Genomic DNA, 20,866 nt, shown 5'->3' with positions numbered 1-20,866 from the left:
CAGGGCTGTACAGTTAGGTTTATGACCCTATGCAAAAGGAACTGAAGCCTCAGATACAGAGACTGGTATACTAACAGCTTGCCCTGAAAGTGTTGATTTGGACTGAGGTGACTCTGATCTAAATCAGGCCTGAGTCCACTAAACACTTCAGGTCTCTATCTCACTTTTCTCCTATTCCCTTACAATTTCAGAAAGACTATTATATAATATTATACTGAAATGTGGGCTGGGAAGTATAAAATATGCCAACGTACCAGTCATAATTTAAGAGCCAGAGAAGTTATAGGGTAGAATCAGAATGTTTCTGAAATCCTACTTTATTTTAATGAGACATACCATAATCATGCATCCTATGTGATCTGCAGATAGCACGGTAGTTCTGAAGAGTCAGATGAGAGTACATGGAATAATTAGGAGGTAAATGTAGGCCTTATGAGAAATAGAAAGAGGAACATCCTGGGATTATTTGGGGGCTGGAGAAGCAGCGGCCACAGGGCTATTAAGTCTTCAGGTACAGAAGGTGATGATAGAGGGTGAGGCATTAGTAACATGACTTCAGTGACAACATAGAGAATCTACCCTAGCTATTTGGATCAACTTCTTGACAAAAAGGACACTGTATCAGGTTTCTTAAGGAGGCTATAAAATCTTCACTCTCCTTTGCGAGTATCTTCAAAATTGAGGTTGATCTGATACAGTTGTGATCAGATTCCTGAAAGTTCCACCCAAATGTGAAAATCTGTTATCAAGTTGCATCCAGGATCTCATGTAGTAGGTAACAACAACAAGAAGAACAAATCCTTTTGGCATTTATCTCCTTGAAAACACTTCTCATCCACACAAAAGGATCTTGAATGTTCTTGAATTTAGGAATCCAACATCAGTGACCTCAACATACCAAAAAGAACTTCATTCTGAACTCAAACAATGTGTCTTCTCCACTCTACTAACAGAGATGTAGAGAAACAGAGGACAGAGAGAGAGATGACCAAGTTAGAGGCAGAGGTGAGAACAGGATAAAAGTCTTATGTAATCTCAAATTTATCTTGGGAATTACACTTTAGGACTAAGAAAAGACTGCTTCTGTGAGTGAGGCTGGGCTAAGATGGGTAAAGGGGCTCATTATCAAAATGTTTTCCTGAAGTCATCGGTCTTCCCTTTCTCTGGGGGATACATAGAGAGAGGGTGTGGCAGAAGCTTTTCTCTAACATGAACTTCCCTGTGTTTGGCGAGAACAGAACTCTTACCAAAACGCTTCCCACAATGGGCACATCCATAGGGCTTCTCTCCAGTGTGGATCCTCCGGTGCTCTCGAAATCTTGTGCAGTTATTGAAACTTTTCTCACAGTCCATACATTTGTAGGGATTCTCTCCAGTGTGGACTCTGCGGTGAGCACTGAAATGAGAACTGTTGGTAAAGCTTTTCCCACACTCTCCACACTGATAGGGCTTCTCACCAGTGTGGGTTCTCTGATGGATAATAAGACTAGAGCTTTGACTGAAGCATTTTCCACATTCCCCGCATCTGTAGGGCTTCTCTCCTGTGTGGATTCTCTGGTGGGCTCCAAAATTGGAGGAGTCATTAAAGCTTTTCCCACAGTCAAGACATTTGAAAGGCTTTTCCCCTGTGTGGATTCTTTGGTGTCTGATTAGGCTCCTGCTTCTACCAAAGCACTTCCCGCAGACACTGCACTTGTAAGGATTCTCCTTCTGGTGGGTCATCCGGCACATAAGACGAGCACTCCTTCCAAAGCTCTCTCCGTATCTGAGAAGTCTGTAGGGTCTCCTCCCCAGGAAAGGCCTCTGATGCATCACAGCTTTCCCTAGATCTCTAGGCTGGGCCATCAGCTTTCCCTGTCTAATGCTTTGAAGGTTTTCCCATTGTCTTCCTGAGATGCACTCCCTTTTTCGATATCTGCTGGGATCAGTATTCTGGGAAACAACTCTTTTAGATTTTTCTATTAATGCTCTATGTGGTTCTGGGTCCTTATATATTACCTGTGTTGGATCCTCCTTGATGCTACTTCCAATTTCAAAATCTGAAAAAAAATACAAATTTAACACGAGTTCTGTATTAACATAAACAACCAGGCCTGTAATCGTTAGCATATTATGAACCCTTTGTACTTCACAGGCCTTGCATCTTGTGACTCTTTCCTGAGACGTCTTATTTTCCTTCAGTTACATGAGCAGGCCAGTAACATCCACTACACAGTAGATCTTCATGTATGTTTCTGAATGGAATTATTCTGCACTCCTATCCTGATTAACCAGGAAGCAACTTGACTTATCTCCCAGAAGCTGCACTCTTAATTCAGGGGTTCCCAACCCCTGGACCATAGACCAGTACCAATCTGTGGCCTGCTAGGACCCTGGCCATACAACAGGAGGTAAGCAGCTGGTAAGTGAGCAAAGCTTCATCTGTATTTATAGCTGCTTCCCATGGTTTACATTAATACCTGAGTTCCTCCTCCAGTAAGATCAGCAGAGGCTTTAGATTCTCATAGGAGCTTGAATCTTACCGTGCACTACATGAGGAAGGTGAGGGATCTAGGTGTGTGCTCCACTGAGAATGAATCAACCCAAACTTGCCCTCTACCCCCCAGGAAAAACTTTTCTTCCATGAAACCAGTCTGTGGTGCCAAATAAATTGAGGACTATTGCTCTAATTCATACTATTTTCATTATTTCACACTATACCACACTAGTCTTTGCAGTAGATTCTAGTGACTAGGTCCAAATTCCATGGGGAATTTCTAAATTCATCCACAGAATGATAACCTATCCAAGACCACTTCTTTCTACTCAGATGTCCTTGCCACTTTTTTTCTTTTTAGCTGTCCCACAGACCACACAAACTCAAATCTTAATCTGCAATGTTCCCAAAGCTGGAATTACTTTCTCTTCACCTACATCCAAATTACTACAAGGTACATCTTGGATAGTTTTTCTGTGAAGTTTTCTGGACATAGAGCACAACATGATGGAGAGATACAGCTTTGGAATCACACATCTCTAATCTGATTCCATCTTGGTCAGTCATTAACTGTGTGACTTTTGTATTAACTTTTTATTATGGGACATTGGAAAGCACAGAGAAATAAAGAGAGCAGCATGAATGATGAACTTCTGCGAACCTCTTACCTGCCTTTAACAATGATCTATTTATGGATAATCCTGTTTCATCTTTATTCCCACATGTTCTGCTCCCTGTACCCAGACCCCTTACACACAAATTCTAGAAGACACATATGTCTTCTATAAATATTTCACAAGTGGAATAACTCCAGTCCAGTCCAGGTTTGATTCCCAAAACTTTGTTCTTAAGTGTGTGCTAGATTGGCTTGTTCCTACTTGCCAGTTTCAACATTGTCTTTTTCTACACATTCAAGTGAAACTGCTAATAATGCTCAAGGCCAAGTAGGGAAGCTGTGACAAGGGCTGGGGAGAGAAGGCCATTCGTCAATCAATTCATTAACTTAAGCAAAAAGATCTACCAGTGGTATTTTTCACTTAGGAGTTCTTCTGAAGCTTTCTCATTTGATCTGACATTGTTCCGGGATTTGAAGGATGTCATAGTCTAGCAGATAACTCAGACAGAGCCTGATAATCTGATGATAGATCTGGAGGTTATTTTAAGAACAAGATTTACAAGGACTTTATCTCCAGAGTTATCAAAACCAAAGTTACATGGAAATTACCCTTTATACTATAGTTTCTCACATAACTACTGCCAGGGCATATGTATGAACACTCTTCTCTAATGTATTTAGACATTACTTTCTCTTGGCTAGGCCCCAGTTCCCCAATCAATTCAGGCAATACAGAGTTACTTGCTTTGAGTAGTCAGTCCTGCACTACCTCATATGTTCTTATATATCCCAGATCTACAGAAAGATAGAACTTCTGTCCTTCAGAACTTATTGGGAGGTCCAGAACATATAAAGTGTCTTGTGCCAAAAACAGAGACAAGCTGTGGGAGTTGAGAAAGAATTTTGACACGGATATATGAAGAGCTGAGGACATTTAAGGTAAAGGGAACATCATGAAGTAAGGTTTAGATGTGAAGGCTTAAGTAATGTGTAGGGGATAGTGGGTAGTGTTGTTTCAAATAAGCATAGAGTGTGGAAAGAAAATATGAATACATAAGGTTAGAAGCAAAAGATGAGCTCAGATTAAGAATGGCTGTGGAACCTTAATAAAAGTGTGGATGAGGATATCTAGTTTGGAGACTTTTACAATAGTCTAGGCAAGAAACAGAGCAATGCTGAACTAAGGTCATGGCTATGGCAACTAAAGAGGAGGCAGACAGATGTGACAGTCTACAACGTGATACTCTAAAATGTGTCATCTGCCTAGATGTGTAGGATGAATGAGGAGGTATTAAAATTGCCCCTGAAGATGTGAATCTGGGTAAGCTGTAGGACAACACAGGAAGAGCTGTGGTGTGAGATGAAAGACATTAACATTAGTTTTAAATATCTTAGGTCTGAGCCACCAATGAGATACACCTGTGAGGGCATCTAGCAGTCAGCGGGAAATGAGCTGGCAGAGCTCAGGACCAGAAGACAGTCTCTTGCTTTGTCTCTGCCTATCTTTTTCTTCATGTACATTACATAACTGTTAGATATTAAGTTGTGGACACATGTCCTTCATCCCAATGTTTTTTCTCATGTGTAACTCCAAGTTCTTTCACAGGGGATACAAAACACTGTCTGACCCATACAGATAAAAACCAAGGCACTAGAATGTGAGTGGATGAGTACCTCCTCTGAATGGAAGTACCTCGAGAACAGGACCTGTTTCATTCATTCTATATTCCCTATTCCTCAAATGGCACATGGCACTCAAGTACCTGCTGAATGAGTTAATGTGCATGAGCGATACACTAGATCTATAGATTTCCCAGTAAGTCACTTTCTCCTCTTTTAGACTAAAATCCCTTGATGAGCCTTACCATTTGGGCTTTGCAGTAGACCTGGAGGTCCCTGGAATTCTTGCTCTTGTAGAACTTCCTCCTCACTCATTCTCTCACTGCTAGAATCTTCTATTACTGCTTCCTGGGAGTTCTCAGGTTCCCAGCCTGTAGGTTCCTGGGGTTCCACCTCAGTAGGCCCTCTTTCATGCCTCGAGGCTGATAGCACTTCTTCTGAGCTGTCAGTGGAAGGGGCTGATGCATGAAAGTTAATTAGGGCATCCATCTCCTTGTAGAATGCACAGGATTCTAGCACATGACCATTTTTCACTTTGCGGTAACTCTTCTGAAGGCTTTTGAACTTGGTTCGGCATTGCTCAGGTGTCCGGAGGAAGCCACACTCTCGAAGTTGTTCAGCCACGGCCCCATACAACTTGCTCTTCCTATGACAAGCTTGAAGTGCTTCATAAAATCGAGTCTCATGAAGGATATCAAGAAAAGTCTTGGTTTCTTCATAGCCCCAGTGCACACCTGCCATTCAAGGATAAAGATCAAAGATATAAGAAAAGCGGCTTGGAGCCTCTATATGGTACATATTACAAAATGTAAGAGTGAAAATAATCCCATTCATACTAGCATCAGGAAATATGATATACCTAGGAATAAGGTTTGTAAGAAATGAGTTCTGCATTATAAAATTGAAAGATATAAATGAACTAGAAAAAAATAAAACACTGTATTTTTGGATAGGATGATTCAAAATGTACAGATGTCAATTGGGGTTAGGAACAAAGGTCTAGAAGACCCAATAGGAACTGTCCCCCTCCCAAGTTCTTATCACTTCTTTTTTTTTTTTTTTTTTGGTACTGGGGATGGAACTCAGGACCTTGCACTTGTGAGGCAAGTGGCAGAATCAGAGCTAAATCTCTGGCCCTTTTTTTTGTTTTTTTGCTATGTAGTTCAGGCTGGCCTTGAACTCACTGTGGAGCCCAGGCAGGCCTCAAACTTGTGGTGATCCTCCTGCCCCAACCTCCCAAGTATTGGGATTACAGGTCTGTGCCACCATGCCTGGATTATCACTTCTTAAACCAGTTTTCCTTGAGGATCAGAACTATGTCCAGAGTAGTTCTGAATCCTCAGTGAATGTTCTACTTTTGAGAGATGATAGGCTGAGCACAATCAATGTTCTCTACTAAGAAAAAACCCAGAACCTCTGGACTTAACTTGTTAAATATGCTTTTTAGAAAACTTTTCTATCTTCAGTCTTTACTGAGTGGTCTCTTCTAATTGAGACCACCCCAAGAGCTCCACCCTCATGTTTATGAATTTGCAAATTGGTGAGTAGATAACTGTATGTGGACAATCAGTCCTCCCACCTTTTCAGCAGAATATTTATTCTGAACTCTCAGATCACCTAGCTCGAGCTACCTTTCCATTCTAAGAATTAATCATCTCTTAGTAAGCTGGAGTAGAGAAGACATTAATAACAGTGATACTAGGCAATATTGTATTTTGGCATTTTCAGAGTGCCTTCATCTCTATATCCCACGAAACACTAATAAAAGGCCAGTGAGGTATTCCTTGTCACACATAATAAATGAGTAAGCTGATGCCCAGGGGAGTTAAATGATATTTCTGCCACGCAGTTATTAACATGCAATTTAATTCTGTATGTTCATTCCCCAAATATATAACACTAGCTTTCATTTGCATGGTGTATCTTTCTATATTTTCAATTTTATTTTATTTTATGGTACTGGGGATTGAACTCAGTGCCTTGTACTTATTAGGCGAGTGCTCTACCATTGAGTTACATCCCCAACCTTCTTCTCAATCTTAATGTCTCTGTGTTCTTAGTCCTGTAAACTTGTAACTAGTGATCCATTTGGATTGATATCTACTATGCTTTTTTATTTGAGTTATCTATTTTATGTTCCTTTCTCTCCTATGTTGTCTTCTTTACATTACACAAAAATTTATATTTCATTTTTTTACTCTTTTAACTTTGTAGTTACATTCTTTTACTGTTACCCTAGGTGGTGTAATAACATACCCTTAATTTATAACCAACACAACTGATTGCTTTACCCTAATTCTCAGATAAAATGAGATCCTCAGAACCTTCTGACTCCTTTTGTCTTGTATCCACAAGGCCACAAATACTTAAAATCCATGGTATGCTGACAAAGAATCCTCCACGGTCACTCACTGCTATTACTTAAGTTGCACTGGGGACAGCAACAAACACCTGAAAGTACCTCCAAGTTATGGGGTCACATCACAGTAAAAGTGGCAAGGCATGTGTGACAGCATTCTCCAGGTTTGGCTGGTGCTCTTCTAACCCTCTCCCTTTTCCCCAAGAATAAAACTCTATTTTCATACTAGGAAAAATAGCACAATTCTTACCACTCAGGTTTTGAAATAAGACAGGGGCACCATGAACTTCAGGCTTGTGGATAAATTCAATGCCCATTTCATCACCATCAGATTCTTCTGCAGCTTCCTCCTCCACCAAAGTGATCTGTTCTTTAGCACTAATTCCAATTCTCTTTAGTCTGGGGAGAGATACAATCTCCTTTGGCTTATCAGTAGATGAAGCATGGGCTGCAGGGTTCAACAAAGCATCCATGTCCTCAAAGAAGGCACAGGGTTCTAGCATGTGGCCATTTCTTACTTTTCGATAGCTTTTCTGGAGGCTTTTGAACTTGGTTCGGCACTGTTCTGGTGTGCGAAGGAAGCCACATTCCCGCAACCATTCAGCCACAGCACCATAGACCTGGCTATTTCGGGGACAAGCCTGAAGTGTTTCATAGAAGCGAGACTCCTTGAGAATTGCAAGAAAAGTCTTAGTTTCCTCGTAGCTCCAGTGCACACCCGCTATTTTCTCATCTTCTACACCCCACTGCTGCTGGTCTCTCCATATTTTTCTGGCGTTCCTTGCAGGGATCTGAACAGGATGAGCTGACTTTTCCTTGACATAGGCGCTTCGTAGGACATTTCTCTTGTTTGAGGAATGTAGGCCTACAGTCCATGGCTCTTTTCTTTGTTCCAACCTGGCTATCTTGTTAGATGGAGACACTGTATTTCCTATAGCAAGAGAAACATAGTTCATAGAAGGCACAGATGCCACTACTGTACACCTCAGTCTTCTGCTGTAACACACCCTCTAGAACCATTTGCTCACACACCAAAGCTTTCTTCAGCCATGATGATGCACGCTGTAGTATTCTTATGACTTCTTTGACACAATCATCTACTAATGCTATTATTTTACTTCTCATGTATGTACCACTTCTTTTCTTAGCTAGTTCTTAAAAGAATACATTTAAGGGTAAGAAACATACTTTATTACCTCTGATTCTCTTTCAGTAGCTAATACTGTGTAAGGTTCAGTGTTTGTTACTAATCGGTATTTGTTATTTATAAATTGTGCCTGTATCTCACCCAATGTCACTTCCTTGTCCACCTCAACATACACACATATATACACACTGGAGTGATGGGAGAAGAGAATTCTGAACAGACTGTATTACAGTGGTACTAACATACAATCAGAAACAGAGGAACAGAATGGACAGCCCAGAAGTCAATCTTTCCACATACTGTCAACTAACTTTTGACAAGGGTACCAAGAATATACCATTGGAAAAGCTTGCATATTCAGTAAACAGTGCTGGGAAACTGAATATCCACATGCAAATGAGTGAAACTGGACCCTGTCTTACAGTATTAACAAAAATTAATTCCAAATATATTAAAGGTTGAAATATAAAACCAGAGACCATAAAAATCCTAGAAAAAGCACAGGGAAAAAGTTCTTTGACACTGATTTTGGCAATTTTTTTTGGATATAATACCAAAAGCATAGGAAATACAAGCAAAAACAAACAAGTATGAATACATTAAACTAATATGCTTCTGCACAGTAAAGGAAATAAAGTGAAGAGACAACTCACAGTATGGGGGAAAATATTTGCAAGTCATATATCAGAAAAGGGGTTAATATCTAAAGCACACTAGGAATCATAAAATGTGATATAAATCAATCAATCAATCAATCTGATTTAAGAATAGGCAAAGGACCTGATAAGACATTTTATCAAAGGAGATATACAAGTGGCCAACAGGTTCATGTAAAGGCATTTAGCATCATTAAAAGGGAAAAGCAAATCAAAACCACAAGAGGTTATCATATCGCACCTTTCAGAATTGCTAACAACTGCAAGATAAAAGGTAAGTGCTGGAAAGAATATGGGGAAAATGGAACCCTGTGCCCTATTGGTGACAGTGTAAGTTGGTACAGCCATGATGATATATTATGGAAATTCCTCAAAAAATTAAAAATAGAACTACCACATGATTCAACAATCCTACTCCTGGGTATATATCTGAAGGAAACCAAATCAGTATCTTGAGGTATCTGCACTCTCATGTTCACTGTAGCATTATTCACAATGCCCAAGACATAGAAACAACCCAAATGTCTGTCAATTGATGGACAAAGAAAATATGAAAATAAAGACAATAATCTATGTATGTATGTATGTATGCATGTGTCAATCAAATAGAGTTTTATTCAGCCATAAAAACAAAGAAATCTTGCTATTTGTAACACCCTGGATGGACCTAGAGTGCATTATGCTAAGTGAAATAAGCCAGAGAAAGATAAATAACATTTGACTATTTATATGTAGAATCTAATCTACAAAAGTTGAACTCAGGCTAGAATGGTGGTTGTTAAGGGCCTTGGGGTAGGATACTGTGGAGATGTTGGTGTTATAAACTTTCCATTATAAGATAAATAAGTTCTAGGAATCTAATGTATAGCACAGTGATTATTGTTAATAATACTATACTGTACACTTGAAATTTGCCAAGAGAGTAGTTTTTTTTTTATACAGGGTCTCACTATATAGTTCAGGCTGGCCTCGAACTCACAGTAATCCTCCTGGTTCAGCCTCCCAAGTGCTGAGATTATAAGCGGGCACCACCATTCCCCCCTGGAGATTTTGAATGTCCCCTCCCAGTTAACTACATGAGGTGATGGATGTTTTAATCAACGTAATTGTGGTAATTATTTCACAATCTGTATAAAAAAATCAAGTTTTACATCTTAAATATACATAGTGTTATTTGTCAATTTTACTTTAAAAAAGCTGGAAAAAATTTTTGGCCAACAAACTTAATTTTCAAACAAAAACTCAGAGGAACTCAAAATGGCACGTATTAAAGAAAAAAAGTGAAGTTGTTTTGCTTAAGGACGTTAATAAGGGGGTACAGAAAAGCTTTATAACTTAGCTTCATGGTATGAGACACATCAAAGATACATTTCTTTTTTTCTCAAAAGAGACTGAAATCCATTTTCTATTATCTGAAAGGGAAAGTAATCTGTGACTCTGTGTTGTAAAATTATTGGTACAGGTATATTTTCCATAAATATTTGTTGAAAACAAAACATTTCATTAACTAAAAAAAGAACCTTTGGAGACATACTGGTAAAGTTAACAGGAAATAATTATAGGAGCAGGAAACAAATTGAGTTTGCTACTTTACAGTTTGCTACTGAAGAGATCAACATGTCTTAAATTTGAATCCTAGCCACACTATTTACATTACTTTTTGACCAGTAGAGGTTTCTTAACTTCTCAGATTCAGTTTCCTAAGGAATAACACCATCTGTCCAAATTGCTGCTGGAAAAATTAAATAAGTAGTCATGTGCAAAGTATCCAATGCCCAATAAGAATGTAATAAAATTTAGTTATCTTCTTCACATAACATATGTAAGAACTTCAAAAATTCTCGAAAAGCAACATCGAGTCAAACCCTTCTGAAGAAATCTGGGGATGGAGATTTGCTCTATATTTTTTATATGGGAGAAGCAAGCGTGAGGCCAGTGCAACTCCAGTATCTGTATGGTTTAGGCAGGCAAAGGAAGTAAGTCAGGTGGCCAGAATGGGAACACTGGCTGTTGAGCATGAGCCCTTTATGCAGCTCTGGCCAAATGGGGCTGTGTAGGAAGGTAGGCTCATAGTGCCTGATGTCTGAATTTCCAAGACATACTGGAAATCCAGATTTATAAACTAATTATAAATTAAACATTGTGCAGGCCAAAATATGTGCATCGGTCAGCTTCAGCCCATGAGCCATTAGTTTATAATCTACAAAAACAAAAACTGGGCTAGGTATCTTGACCTTGATCTTTCCATATGAAATTGTACATAAAGGGGTTAGTCTAAATTTAAATTATGAAAGTATGGTTCCTTCCCACCAGGGGTAGATTTTACTAAGGACTCTCATAAAGCATTTTACTAGGACTGGATGCCACGTGAGCCAAGTAAATGGCAGAAACATATATTGTGTACACAACTAGGCAGATGACTGGGCTGCCAGCTATTTTTCAAAGACTGTTTTGTTATTGGGGCATCATCTTAAATTGGTTATTTTTAAATGCTTTAACTGATTTCTAATAATAGACTGTTGGTGTACCTTCACCTATTCAGTTAGATGCGGCTCATTTCACAATTTCTACTTTGGTGTCTACGTGTAGGACATCACAGAACTTTCTGTGATGCTGGAAATGTTCTCCATATATGCTGTCCAATATGGTTGTTAAATACCTTAAATATAGCCACTACCAAAGAGGAACTGAATTTTCAATTTTATTTAATTTTAATTAATGTAATCTAAATTTAAATAGCCCCATGTGCTATGGCTACCATTAGACAGTAAAGGATTATAGTATCTCTAATTTATATAATTTATATCTGTTGGTTATAAATTGGTATTGGTGCACAATATAATTTTCTTCATATGTAGAGTTTGACTCATGAAAAAAGCTGACATATGAATGAATCATATTTATTCCTTCAGTTAAAGCAGATAAAGATAATTCTCTAAAAATCTGTATGTACAGCAACACTTAAGTGGCCATGTGTGCCTATAAATTTGTGCCATTTAAATGATTCACAACATGTTATCAAGGTCATTGTATTAAAATTACTTTCTTAAATTTTTAAGATTTCCATTCACACAACAAATATGGACCTACTCACATGTCACCCATATGTCAGGTGGCTCTGTGCTAGGTTTTTGGGATACTCTTTATTTATTTATTTATTTATTGGTACCGGGGATCGAACTCAGGATCTTGCGTTCATGAAGCAGGTGGTGGAACCACTGAGCTAAATCCCCGGCACGGGATACTATTGTTAAATAAAAACAAATCCTGAAAAGACTTTGTGACTTTATGGAGCTTTTAGTTTAGTAGATGTGTGTTAAGTTTATATTTTCTATAATATAAATACATGACAGCCATATATTACTCTTTTACAATCTCTTGATTACTAAATTGTTGAAATTTTTTTCTTACTAGAGGAAGGGAATGGGTGAGGTAAGAGAACATGGATAAATGATTACACTAAGTGACCATGATCATCCTTTAGGCATTAACAATTACATCTGACTATTATACCATCTGTAAGAATGAATACATAAGCAATCTCCTGGTCTTTTGTAAAGGGAAAGGATCCTTACCCAGGGAGACTGTGTTCCCAACATTCTCCTTCCTGATTTCCCGGTAGAGGTCTCTGTGAACAGGGATCTGATGCACAGTCTTTTTGTGGGAAAAACCTCTTAACACGTGGACATCTTTCACTGGTTCCTGTAACAACACAAACATCAATGACTACCAAGATAAATGCACAGGGCTTCAAAGGATGAATGGTCTTGGAAAAAGCACAGAAGGGGCCTATAGAAGAATTGAAACTAAAGAGTCAAGTGTGTATTGTGTGCCACATGAAGCAGAAGATACAGTGAAGAATCACAAGATAAGGTGATAAAAGTGGTCCAGCAAGGAGTCCCATTACTCAGAAGACTGGGTACAATGTTTTCTGGGAAATGAATAAGGGGAAAAATGTCTCTTGGAGGGAGTACAAAAATCTGAGGATTAAGAAGGAACAGGAAATCACTGTGCCTGAACATCCTAGGAAGGAAGAAGGCCAGAGAGGACAATCACAATTTACCTGGGATCCAGCAGGAAGATGTGTGGTTGTGACCTCCTGATCTACGGTGTTCCATTCATCAGCAGGGGCAGGAACCCAGGGAGAAGACCGAGCTATAAAAAGAGAAAGAAAAAATTAGTATCCTGGGCTGTGGGCCTTTTATTCATGTTCTTCTCCTTTTAAGACATGACATGTATTAATGCCAACTTATATAAACTGATGATTTTTTTCAATGAGTTCAGAGCAACGCCCCAAACTACAACACCCTGAAGTCAGGCTTACAAACTCATATACTTTCAGGTGAAGGCAGGTAAAGTACCTGATGGAAGGAGCCGGTTGGGACCGTGGGGGAACTGGAGAGCACATGCCCTGTTGAAAAGGCACAGCCAAAGCTCCACTGATGCTTCCATGTGAGACTATGGCACTGGTAGAGGCAGGGTTTCTAATTTTTTCCAAGAGAAACCAGAAATCTACACTTTTAGGAAATCCCAAATTTTAAACCCTGAGAACTAAAAGCAAAACAAAACCTCCAAACAAAAACTATTTGTAGGTGAGCCAAAACAGGTCTGGTTGGGTATGCAAGTTAACAGTTTGCAAACTTTAGTGTAAGTTAAGTCCCTATGAATGACAACTGTCACAAAGAACTTAGCAAACACAGATACATAGTGATGGACAAATACAGGCAAATACATCCTCTAAGGGTGGAAGATACAAAAACTTTTATATAGCTCATGACTGGTTTAACTTCTTCCCTGAAACTCACTAACTAGGGAAAATTTTAAAAATAACTATCATAGAAAGACAGGGAGGGAAGTAAGAATGATTAAGATGCAATATGTATGTGTAGCAATTCCCCAAGATGAATGCAATTACATATTGCAAATATATACTAATAAAAAAGAAATTTAAAATATTAATAAAAAGAATACCTATCACTTGTCATCAAGAACTCAAAAGCCTGCTCCACTAATTTCTACAGAAGCAAATCAAATCATTTCCTCAGAAACACATTCCCTAAACACAGCTGAAATCACAGATCTTCCTTTAGAATGAATTTACCATTCGGAGACACCTATATCTCAAATTTTCTATCCTCCACACCCCAGTCAATGTCAACAGAAAAAACCTTTTCCACTTTAACAATTCTTTATCACCTTGAAACGGCAAAAGGCAAAAATATCACAAATAGGTATGCTGGACTAACCCTATCACCTAGTCACCAGACCTACCTGATTCATGTGATCAAGGGAGCTTTGATCCTAATGAGCACACTCTGGATAATTCAGGATCCACCAGCATTTGTAATGTGTTGTCATGCACAGTATGAACTTGGGGAAGGTACAAAGGTAGAGTATGGGACAGTGAATCATCTCTTGGTGAATGGTTGTGTAAGTCAGGCACACTTGCAGTCTAAAAATAATTTTGTCATTATGGGAGGAAGGATATTAACATATCCTGAGCACCATTATACACTGGCCATTTTACACTGCCTCACTTTATCTATATGAACAACTAGTTATTTCCCTTTTATGGATGAGAAAATGCAAAGTTTGAGAAGTAACCTGATCAAGGCTACACAGATGAAAATGGAAGAACGAGGGCTTGAACCCAGGTCTGTACACCTCTAAGGCCTAACCCCTCAAGCTCTATGCATGCTCTTTTTTTCTATTTCTTGCCTAAGATCAGACAGAGGGGCTAGAGAAAAGATACAAAGTCTTTTGACTGTAGGTCCAACAATCTTTCCATTCAGGAGATGGAGAGATAACTGAACTGGGAGACACTGTGATTCATCTCCTTGTACTAGACTGGATCCATTCATATATAGGGTAGCTGTGAACATCTCTGTGAAGTCTTACTGTTTATCCCTTTCAAATCCATTTGTGATGCCCTAACTTTTGAGTCAATTTTGAGACATAATATCTTGGCTCCCTTTCCAAACAGTTTTTCAAGGTGTTTATAATCAGTGAGGAGCACACATGACCAGGGTAGGACTAAAAACACAAGCTAACTACAGAATGGAGATTTTAAAATAATATTAAAAAACTCAAGGCTGGTCTGGGCAATCTAGGTTTCCCATTTACACCTTGAAGATCTCTTTATACTTAGGTTGAACAAGTTCTCAACTTTTTTTTTTTTTAGTATGGGGATCGAACTCGGGTCTTTGCACCTGCATAGTAGGTGGCAAAACTACTGAGCTAAATCCCCAGACCCTAGTTCTCAACTTTTGAAGCTAATGAAACTTGTTTTCCCAATTATTTAACTTATTTTCAAATACACATCGAGGGGACTCTATACTGAGGAAGTCACAGTGTCACCATCTAAATCTACCATGGTCTCTGCACAGGGCATGCTCTAAGTCCTTCTTACCATTCCTGGGCAAGGGCCGATGCTCTCTCTTTTGATTCAGCTGTTCCTGGTGTCCTGAGTGGAGGCTTCCAGCTTCCTCCCGAGACACTACCCTGGGTTGGGTGTCCACCTGCTCAGGTTGAAAGTCTACTACCTCCCACACTGTTCCAAGTGGGGCTTGCTTCTCCGAGTGTATAGGACTGCTGACCTGGGAAACAAAGTTGATACCATAATGGAAAGGGGGAGGGAAAGAGATCTAAACTAGGGACAAATTCGCCCAAGAATGATACTCAAAAAGAATAGAAGATGTAAGAAGGGCTGAACATTTCAGTCGGTTCCCAGTGGAATTCCTCGAGGCTGTTAGGTTCACTGTACCATGCTGGAGTTCAGGTACAAAGAAACAGGAGAGCGCTTTTTATTGCTTACACAGAGGGAGCAAATCTGTCAGGAGTGAAATACAGAACTTCCTTGTTACTAGAATAGATGTTATTTGAGTCCTTACATCTTTTAGTTCACAGAGAAGTTTTGAGAATGTGAATATATTCGGTAGTGAGCTGAAAAGTTACAAAATTATTCCCCATGTCGACCTATTACTAACACAGCAACCTGCTGATAGTCAGCTCTTTACACAGTGCAAATCCTGTGTGAGAAAGCTACAAACCTGGCAAAGACCACAGAACTTCAGGAGGTTAATGAAAGACATTGAAACCCACTAGGAGGGCATGCCAAGCCATTGAGAAATGAAAATCTAGCAGTTAAATTGGAGAAGAGTGACAAGATCATGGCCCTGAGAGGACTTCAAAAAACACTGAGTGTAATATTAAAGGATTAGAAAAGATTATGGGATATCTGATGAAGTCTTTTTTTTTTTTTTTAAAAATAGCCCCCTTTAGGATCAAGCTGCAAAAGTGTGAAGCATAACCATATCATTCTCTCATATAATTTGCTGCAAACATTATGCCAAAGAGTAAAATAATATTTAGGTGCATAATGTTCAGTTTCATTTGCAAGCTATTTCAGTCAAAACTTTTTCCCTTTCTGTTTAAAATGAATTTCTGATCCCATTTTAAGTGGATTCACTTTAGGGATCTTTTATTAGTGTCATTTATCTTTCCATAATAAGCGCTTCTTTCTGCAATGCATCCTTGCTCACCTGCCTTTCCCACTTTTTTAAAATGCAAAAATCTGAAAAGTCCTTTCTCACCTGCTGTCTGAATCTTCCAGTCTCTTTCTCCAAATGGACTACCAGGGCCACTGCTTCCTCTCCACTTTCCGGACACTGCCTCTGGGCCCAAGCCTGAATCTTCTTGGGTAAAATGGTAAGAAACTGCTCAATCACCAGCAGCTCAAGCATCTGTTCTTTGGAACGCATCTCAGGCTTCAACCACCGGCAGCATAGTTCCCAGAGTTTACTGAAAGCTTCATGGGGTCCAGTCACGTCCTCGTAACAAAACTGCCTGAAGCATTTGCGAAAGGTCTCACACTCAGTGCTATCCGATCCTTCCAGAAAAGGCTCCGACGCCCACTCGGGGTCCTTTTCCACCTTCAGCATTACACACCCCTCCACCTCCAGGGGCATGCTGATCTGGGAGTTCAGGGCTGCAGCCATTCTCCACACGGGGTGGTGGTGGCGGTGTCAACTTGAAGTCTAGCTCAAAGTGGGGTTCTGAGAAGCCACCACGGGCTTAATGTTTTTGGAAGCGCGGAACGTAGTGAGGTTAAAAAACCCCCAAACCGCGCAACTCAGCGGTTTTATCGGAAATGGTACTTCAGGCTGATTAATCAGATCTATCCTAGGCCCTTGAAAAGGTGAATGAGTATCCAAAGCCCAAAAGCCTGGCCTCTTCTCCAAGCAAGCTGTATCCCCGCAATGTGGCTTTCCGGAGTGCATCCCTTTTAGTGCAACGTCGGAACGCAGAGCGGGGCTGCAGGACAGGAGGAAAGCGGGCAGACAGAGGGAGGATGGGCGGGGACTCCAGCGGGCCTGGAGGGGGTGTGTCCGCCGCCCCGAGGCCGGCCGGGGGGGGGGGGGCCGAGGCGGCGAGTGGGTGGGGCCGGATGTGCGGGCTCCTCCCGGCCCCGCGGCGTCCAGGCCGCTGCAGGTGTCTAGTGGGGCTCGGCGGTGTCCTAGACCCGCGCCGGCTACTCCGGGCCCACGGCAGCCCTGGCCATCCTCTGGAGGCCTTCGCACGCCAAGGAAGGGCCTTAAAGCGGTCCCGCCCCGGAGGAATGAAAAGCCGCAGGACGAAACGAGGCCTCACGGGAGAGACTCCCGGCACCCGGCGCGCAGCGTCGTCCGCTCGGGCCTCGGAGAGCGCGGGGGGCTCTGGGAGGCGCAGCCACGCATGCGCGCCGCGGGGGCCGCGCGGGGCTTCCTTGCGGGCGAGGGGCTGGGGGACTCTCGCGAGAGCGCGCAGCGCGGGGCTCGCCGTCGAAGGACTCTCCGCCCGAGGAGAGCTGCGAGGACAGTGTACGCGCCCGAGGGCCGGCGTGGGCTGAGCAGCGGCCCTCCAGAGCCGGAAAAGGGGAGCGTCGGGGAGGGCGGGCTCGGGCGGAGGGGACTCCTTTGTCCTGCGGAGGGATTTGGGGCTGCTGACGCGAGTGTCCTCGGCTTCGGCTTCTTAGGGACCTCGGTTCTGCTCCCGTGGGAAGGGGACGGGCGGAGGGAATTTGCAGTCAGCCCACGCGCAGCGCAGTTTGCCCTGCCCCGGCGCTGTCCTGAGGCCCTGGTTCCTAGCACCGTGCCTGTGCCTTCCCGCCGTCCTGCTGGTTGAGCAAGTACTGTCAGGGATTAGGTAGCCTGTTAGGAACCAGTGTAGTAACGTATTTCTCAGAACGGGTTAGAAGTCAGCGTGCAAATGCTAGCGCCGAGAGTGCGCATGGCGGGTGTTAGGGAGGCAGGGTCAGAGAGAATTCACGGGGCGCGACGTAGGGGGTGCCAGGAGTTGTATCGGAGTCATTGCACAGCTTTGCTTTCTCTCAGAAATATTATGGAGCACTTATTTGTGCGCGACATGGTAGGTGAGCAAACCCAGGGTCCCTTGCCATTCTTTTCAGTCGGTTGGCAGAAGTAGTCATTAACCAAATAAACCACGAAGTAATGTGCAGAGGCAACCATGACGGGTACTACCAACAAGAGGAACGGATTTGGACTAGTGAGGAGATCTGGGAAGGTTTCTTTGAAGGATCACTGCCAGGGATTGAGATCCAAAAGTAAATATAAGAGCTAATTAGAGAAAACCTAGTCCTCACAAAAGTCCTATAAAGCAGATAGGATTAATTCTACTTTAGAGTTGAGCATATTGAGACCTCAGCAAGGTCAGGTAACTTTCCCAGGTTACTGCAAGTTAAGTGGTAACCCAGAAGTTAGATTCAGGTAAGAATAGGGCCTTTTATATACTCCTTGGGCCATTTGGTGGGTTTAGGAGAGGTAAAGTACTAACAGTAGTTCAACGATATTAGGGAACACTAGTCACAAACTTGAAAGCATGCAGAACTCAGGCAGGTGCATAAGTTGAGTGAAGTAAAGGCAGAACGTCAGGCATGGTGGAGACTAGTAAACTGGAAGTTACATTCTAGTGGATGAAGGGAGCAGCCATTAGTTCCAGCCTCTTGTTTCATGCAGGAATATGGACAGAGCTGTGCCAGGTTTTTCAACTGTTAAAAGTTGACAAATAGTCGTCCTTTTTTTTGGGGGGGGGTCATCACACCTAAATAATTGGAAAATCCATTTATCTGTCCCCACTAAAATGTTAGCTTAATAGGTTTTTTTTTTTGGTACCAGGGATCGAACTCAGGTCTTCGCACTTGTGAGGCAAGTGGCAGAACCACTAAGCCAAATCCCCAGCCCCAGCTTAATAGGTTTTAAAAAACGACTTTGTGTCCAGAATTTAGAACAGTGCCTCTTACATAGAAGGCAATCAACCAACCTCGTCTATCTGTAGAGCCTGAACTTTTCCTTCTAGGTGTGACAGGTTTCAAAGCATTTTTTTACATTTCTTTAAAATTTTTTTCCCACCACCCTCTCTACTGGCCACTTAACTTGCTTACATGACTGCTGCATTAAAAGCCATGAGATATTACCCCAGGGAACTATTTGGGTGTATCTTTCCTTTGTACCTTCCCACCCTCTTCATATTTTACTTTCTCCTGTTCTCAAAGTTTTTGGCATCATATCTTGGTTCCCTTTATGTATCTATCCTGTTTTATACTTAAACAGTGTTTTCTTGTTTTGGTTCTGACCTAGAACTTCAGAGAATTGACATTGGACCCATCACCAAAACCAGATGTTCTGCCCTTAAACCGAGCCCCAGCCTCTGCAACTGTAGACTGCTCCCTGTTGCTTCTTGTCAGGGGAAGTGCATGAGAAGGCTTCCTTTTTGTAAGAAACGAATCCCCTGGGATTAATCCAGAAGAAAGGACTCATCGCTAGATGTTGGAACTTTTTATTTTATCACATGTACTTAAGACAATATCTCAAGTCTCCGTGGGGGAAGTTCCAGCCTCTCTTTAAAGCTCCTCTTGGAATAAAGGGCACTCAAGCTGGTTCTTCATTATCTCCTCGGTGATAATGACAGAGCAGGTGTTAGGGAGGCAGGGTCAGAGAGAATCCACGGGACATATAGTAGATATCGGAAGTTGTATCAAAGTCACAACACCACTTACTTTTCTCTCAGAAAAATTCTTGAACACCACTTGTGCATGACATAGTGGTAAGTGATGAGCAAACCCAGGGTTCCTTGCCATTCTTTTCAGTCTGGTGGCAGAAGTGTCATTAACCAAATAAACCAGGAAGTAATGTGCAGAGATAACTGTGACGGGTACTACCAACAAGAGAAACAGGGATCCTCCTTGGTACAAGATCATAAGACTTCCAGGAATTGTCATATTTTGGTGGTCTCTTAGTAACATATGCTTATTTCTATGTATAGTTTTATTTATTTTGGTATCGGGGATTGAACTCAGGACCTTGTGCTTGCAAAGCAGGCAGGGTGCCACTGTGTTGAATCCCTGGCCCTCTGTTTTAATGGGACATTTCAAACATTAAAAAATAGAATTAACTCCTGTTCCTGACCTCCAGCTTTAACAATTAGCAACTCATGGCCAGTCCTGCCTTCCCTATAACTCTACTCACCCCTGGCCGCCGTTTCTTTTGGAACAAATCCCAAACATCAGATTTAACTATCAGAATGTATTAAACATAACTTCAGTATCATCATAAACCCTCCTCGACTGCATCAACAATTCTTTAATACTTTAAAAAACAGCTTATTTGGTTGAATGATGGTCTGCAAAGGGAAAATAAAAGGGTTGTAGATGCAGGGCGGGTAAAAAAGAACAGCTGTCTTCCATGCTTGCTAATTAGGTGTTTACACGTAGTTCAACGTGCAAGTTTCTGCCTTGGGAGCAGATAGTTGAAAAAGTCCACACAGATCAGTAAATGAAGTAGGTCAAGACATTACCCTATGAGTTTATTCAAACCAAGAAGCACTGGCTTCCTGTGGTCCCAAGAAGTGCATCCACGCCAGTGTTTCTTTGGTAAAATAGCCATTATCACAGCTGTCATTTTGGAAGTAGCTCTGGAGCACCTTTTCCATTGACATT

General features: G+C 41.3%; 1 protein-coding gene across 1 annotated transcript; it reads right to left on the bottom strand.

Annotated features, from left to right (window-relative positions):
• Window positions 1-297: 297 nt before the first annotated feature.
• Window positions 298-17,375, bottom strand: Zkscan2 (zinc finger with KRAB and SCAN domains 2). The gene is made up of 7 exons (XM_004855985.3): window positions 16,467-17,375; window positions 15,284-15,470; window positions 12,938-13,029; window positions 12,450-12,576; window positions 7,322-8,002; window positions 4,958-5,446; window positions 298-2,039 (listed from the first exon to the last, which is right to left on the bottom strand). The coding sequence occupies exons 1-7, from the start codon at window positions 16,869-16,871 to the stop codon at window positions 1,126-1,128; spliced, it is 2,895 nt and encodes a 964-aa protein (XP_004856042.1). The 5' UTR covers window positions 16,872-17,375; the 3' UTR covers window positions 298-1,125.
• Window positions 17,376-20,866: the final 3,491 nt, after the last annotated feature.

The sequence above is a fragment of the Heterocephalus glaber genome, unplaced genomic scaffold (genome assembly GCF_053883595.1).
Source record: "Heterocephalus glaber isolate CG9 unplaced genomic scaffold, H.glaber_assembly_v1.0 deba00000943, whole genome shotgun sequence".
NCBI lineage: Eukaryota > Metazoa > Chordata > Mammalia > Rodentia > Bathyergidae > Heterocephalus > Heterocephalus glaber.
This window is presented reverse-complemented; position numbering and strand designations above follow the sequence as displayed.

What these genes read in the sequence shown, in the direction of transcription:
- Zkscan2 (XM_004855985.3), bottom strand. Translation starts at nt 16,871, where the DNA reads ATGGCTGCAGCCCTGAACTCCCAGATCAGCATGCCCCTGGAGGTGGAG. An exon ending in CTTATTTCAAAACCTGAGTG is followed by an intron (nt 5,447 to 7,321) that starts GTAAGAATTGTG and finishes CTTGAATGGCAG; the next exon opens with GTGTGCACTGGGGCTATGAA. An exon ending in TCTACTGCAAAGCCCAAATG is followed by an intron (nt 2,040 to 4,957) that starts GTAAGGCTCATC and finishes ATTTTTTTTCAG; the next exon opens with ATTTTGAAATTGGAAGTAGC.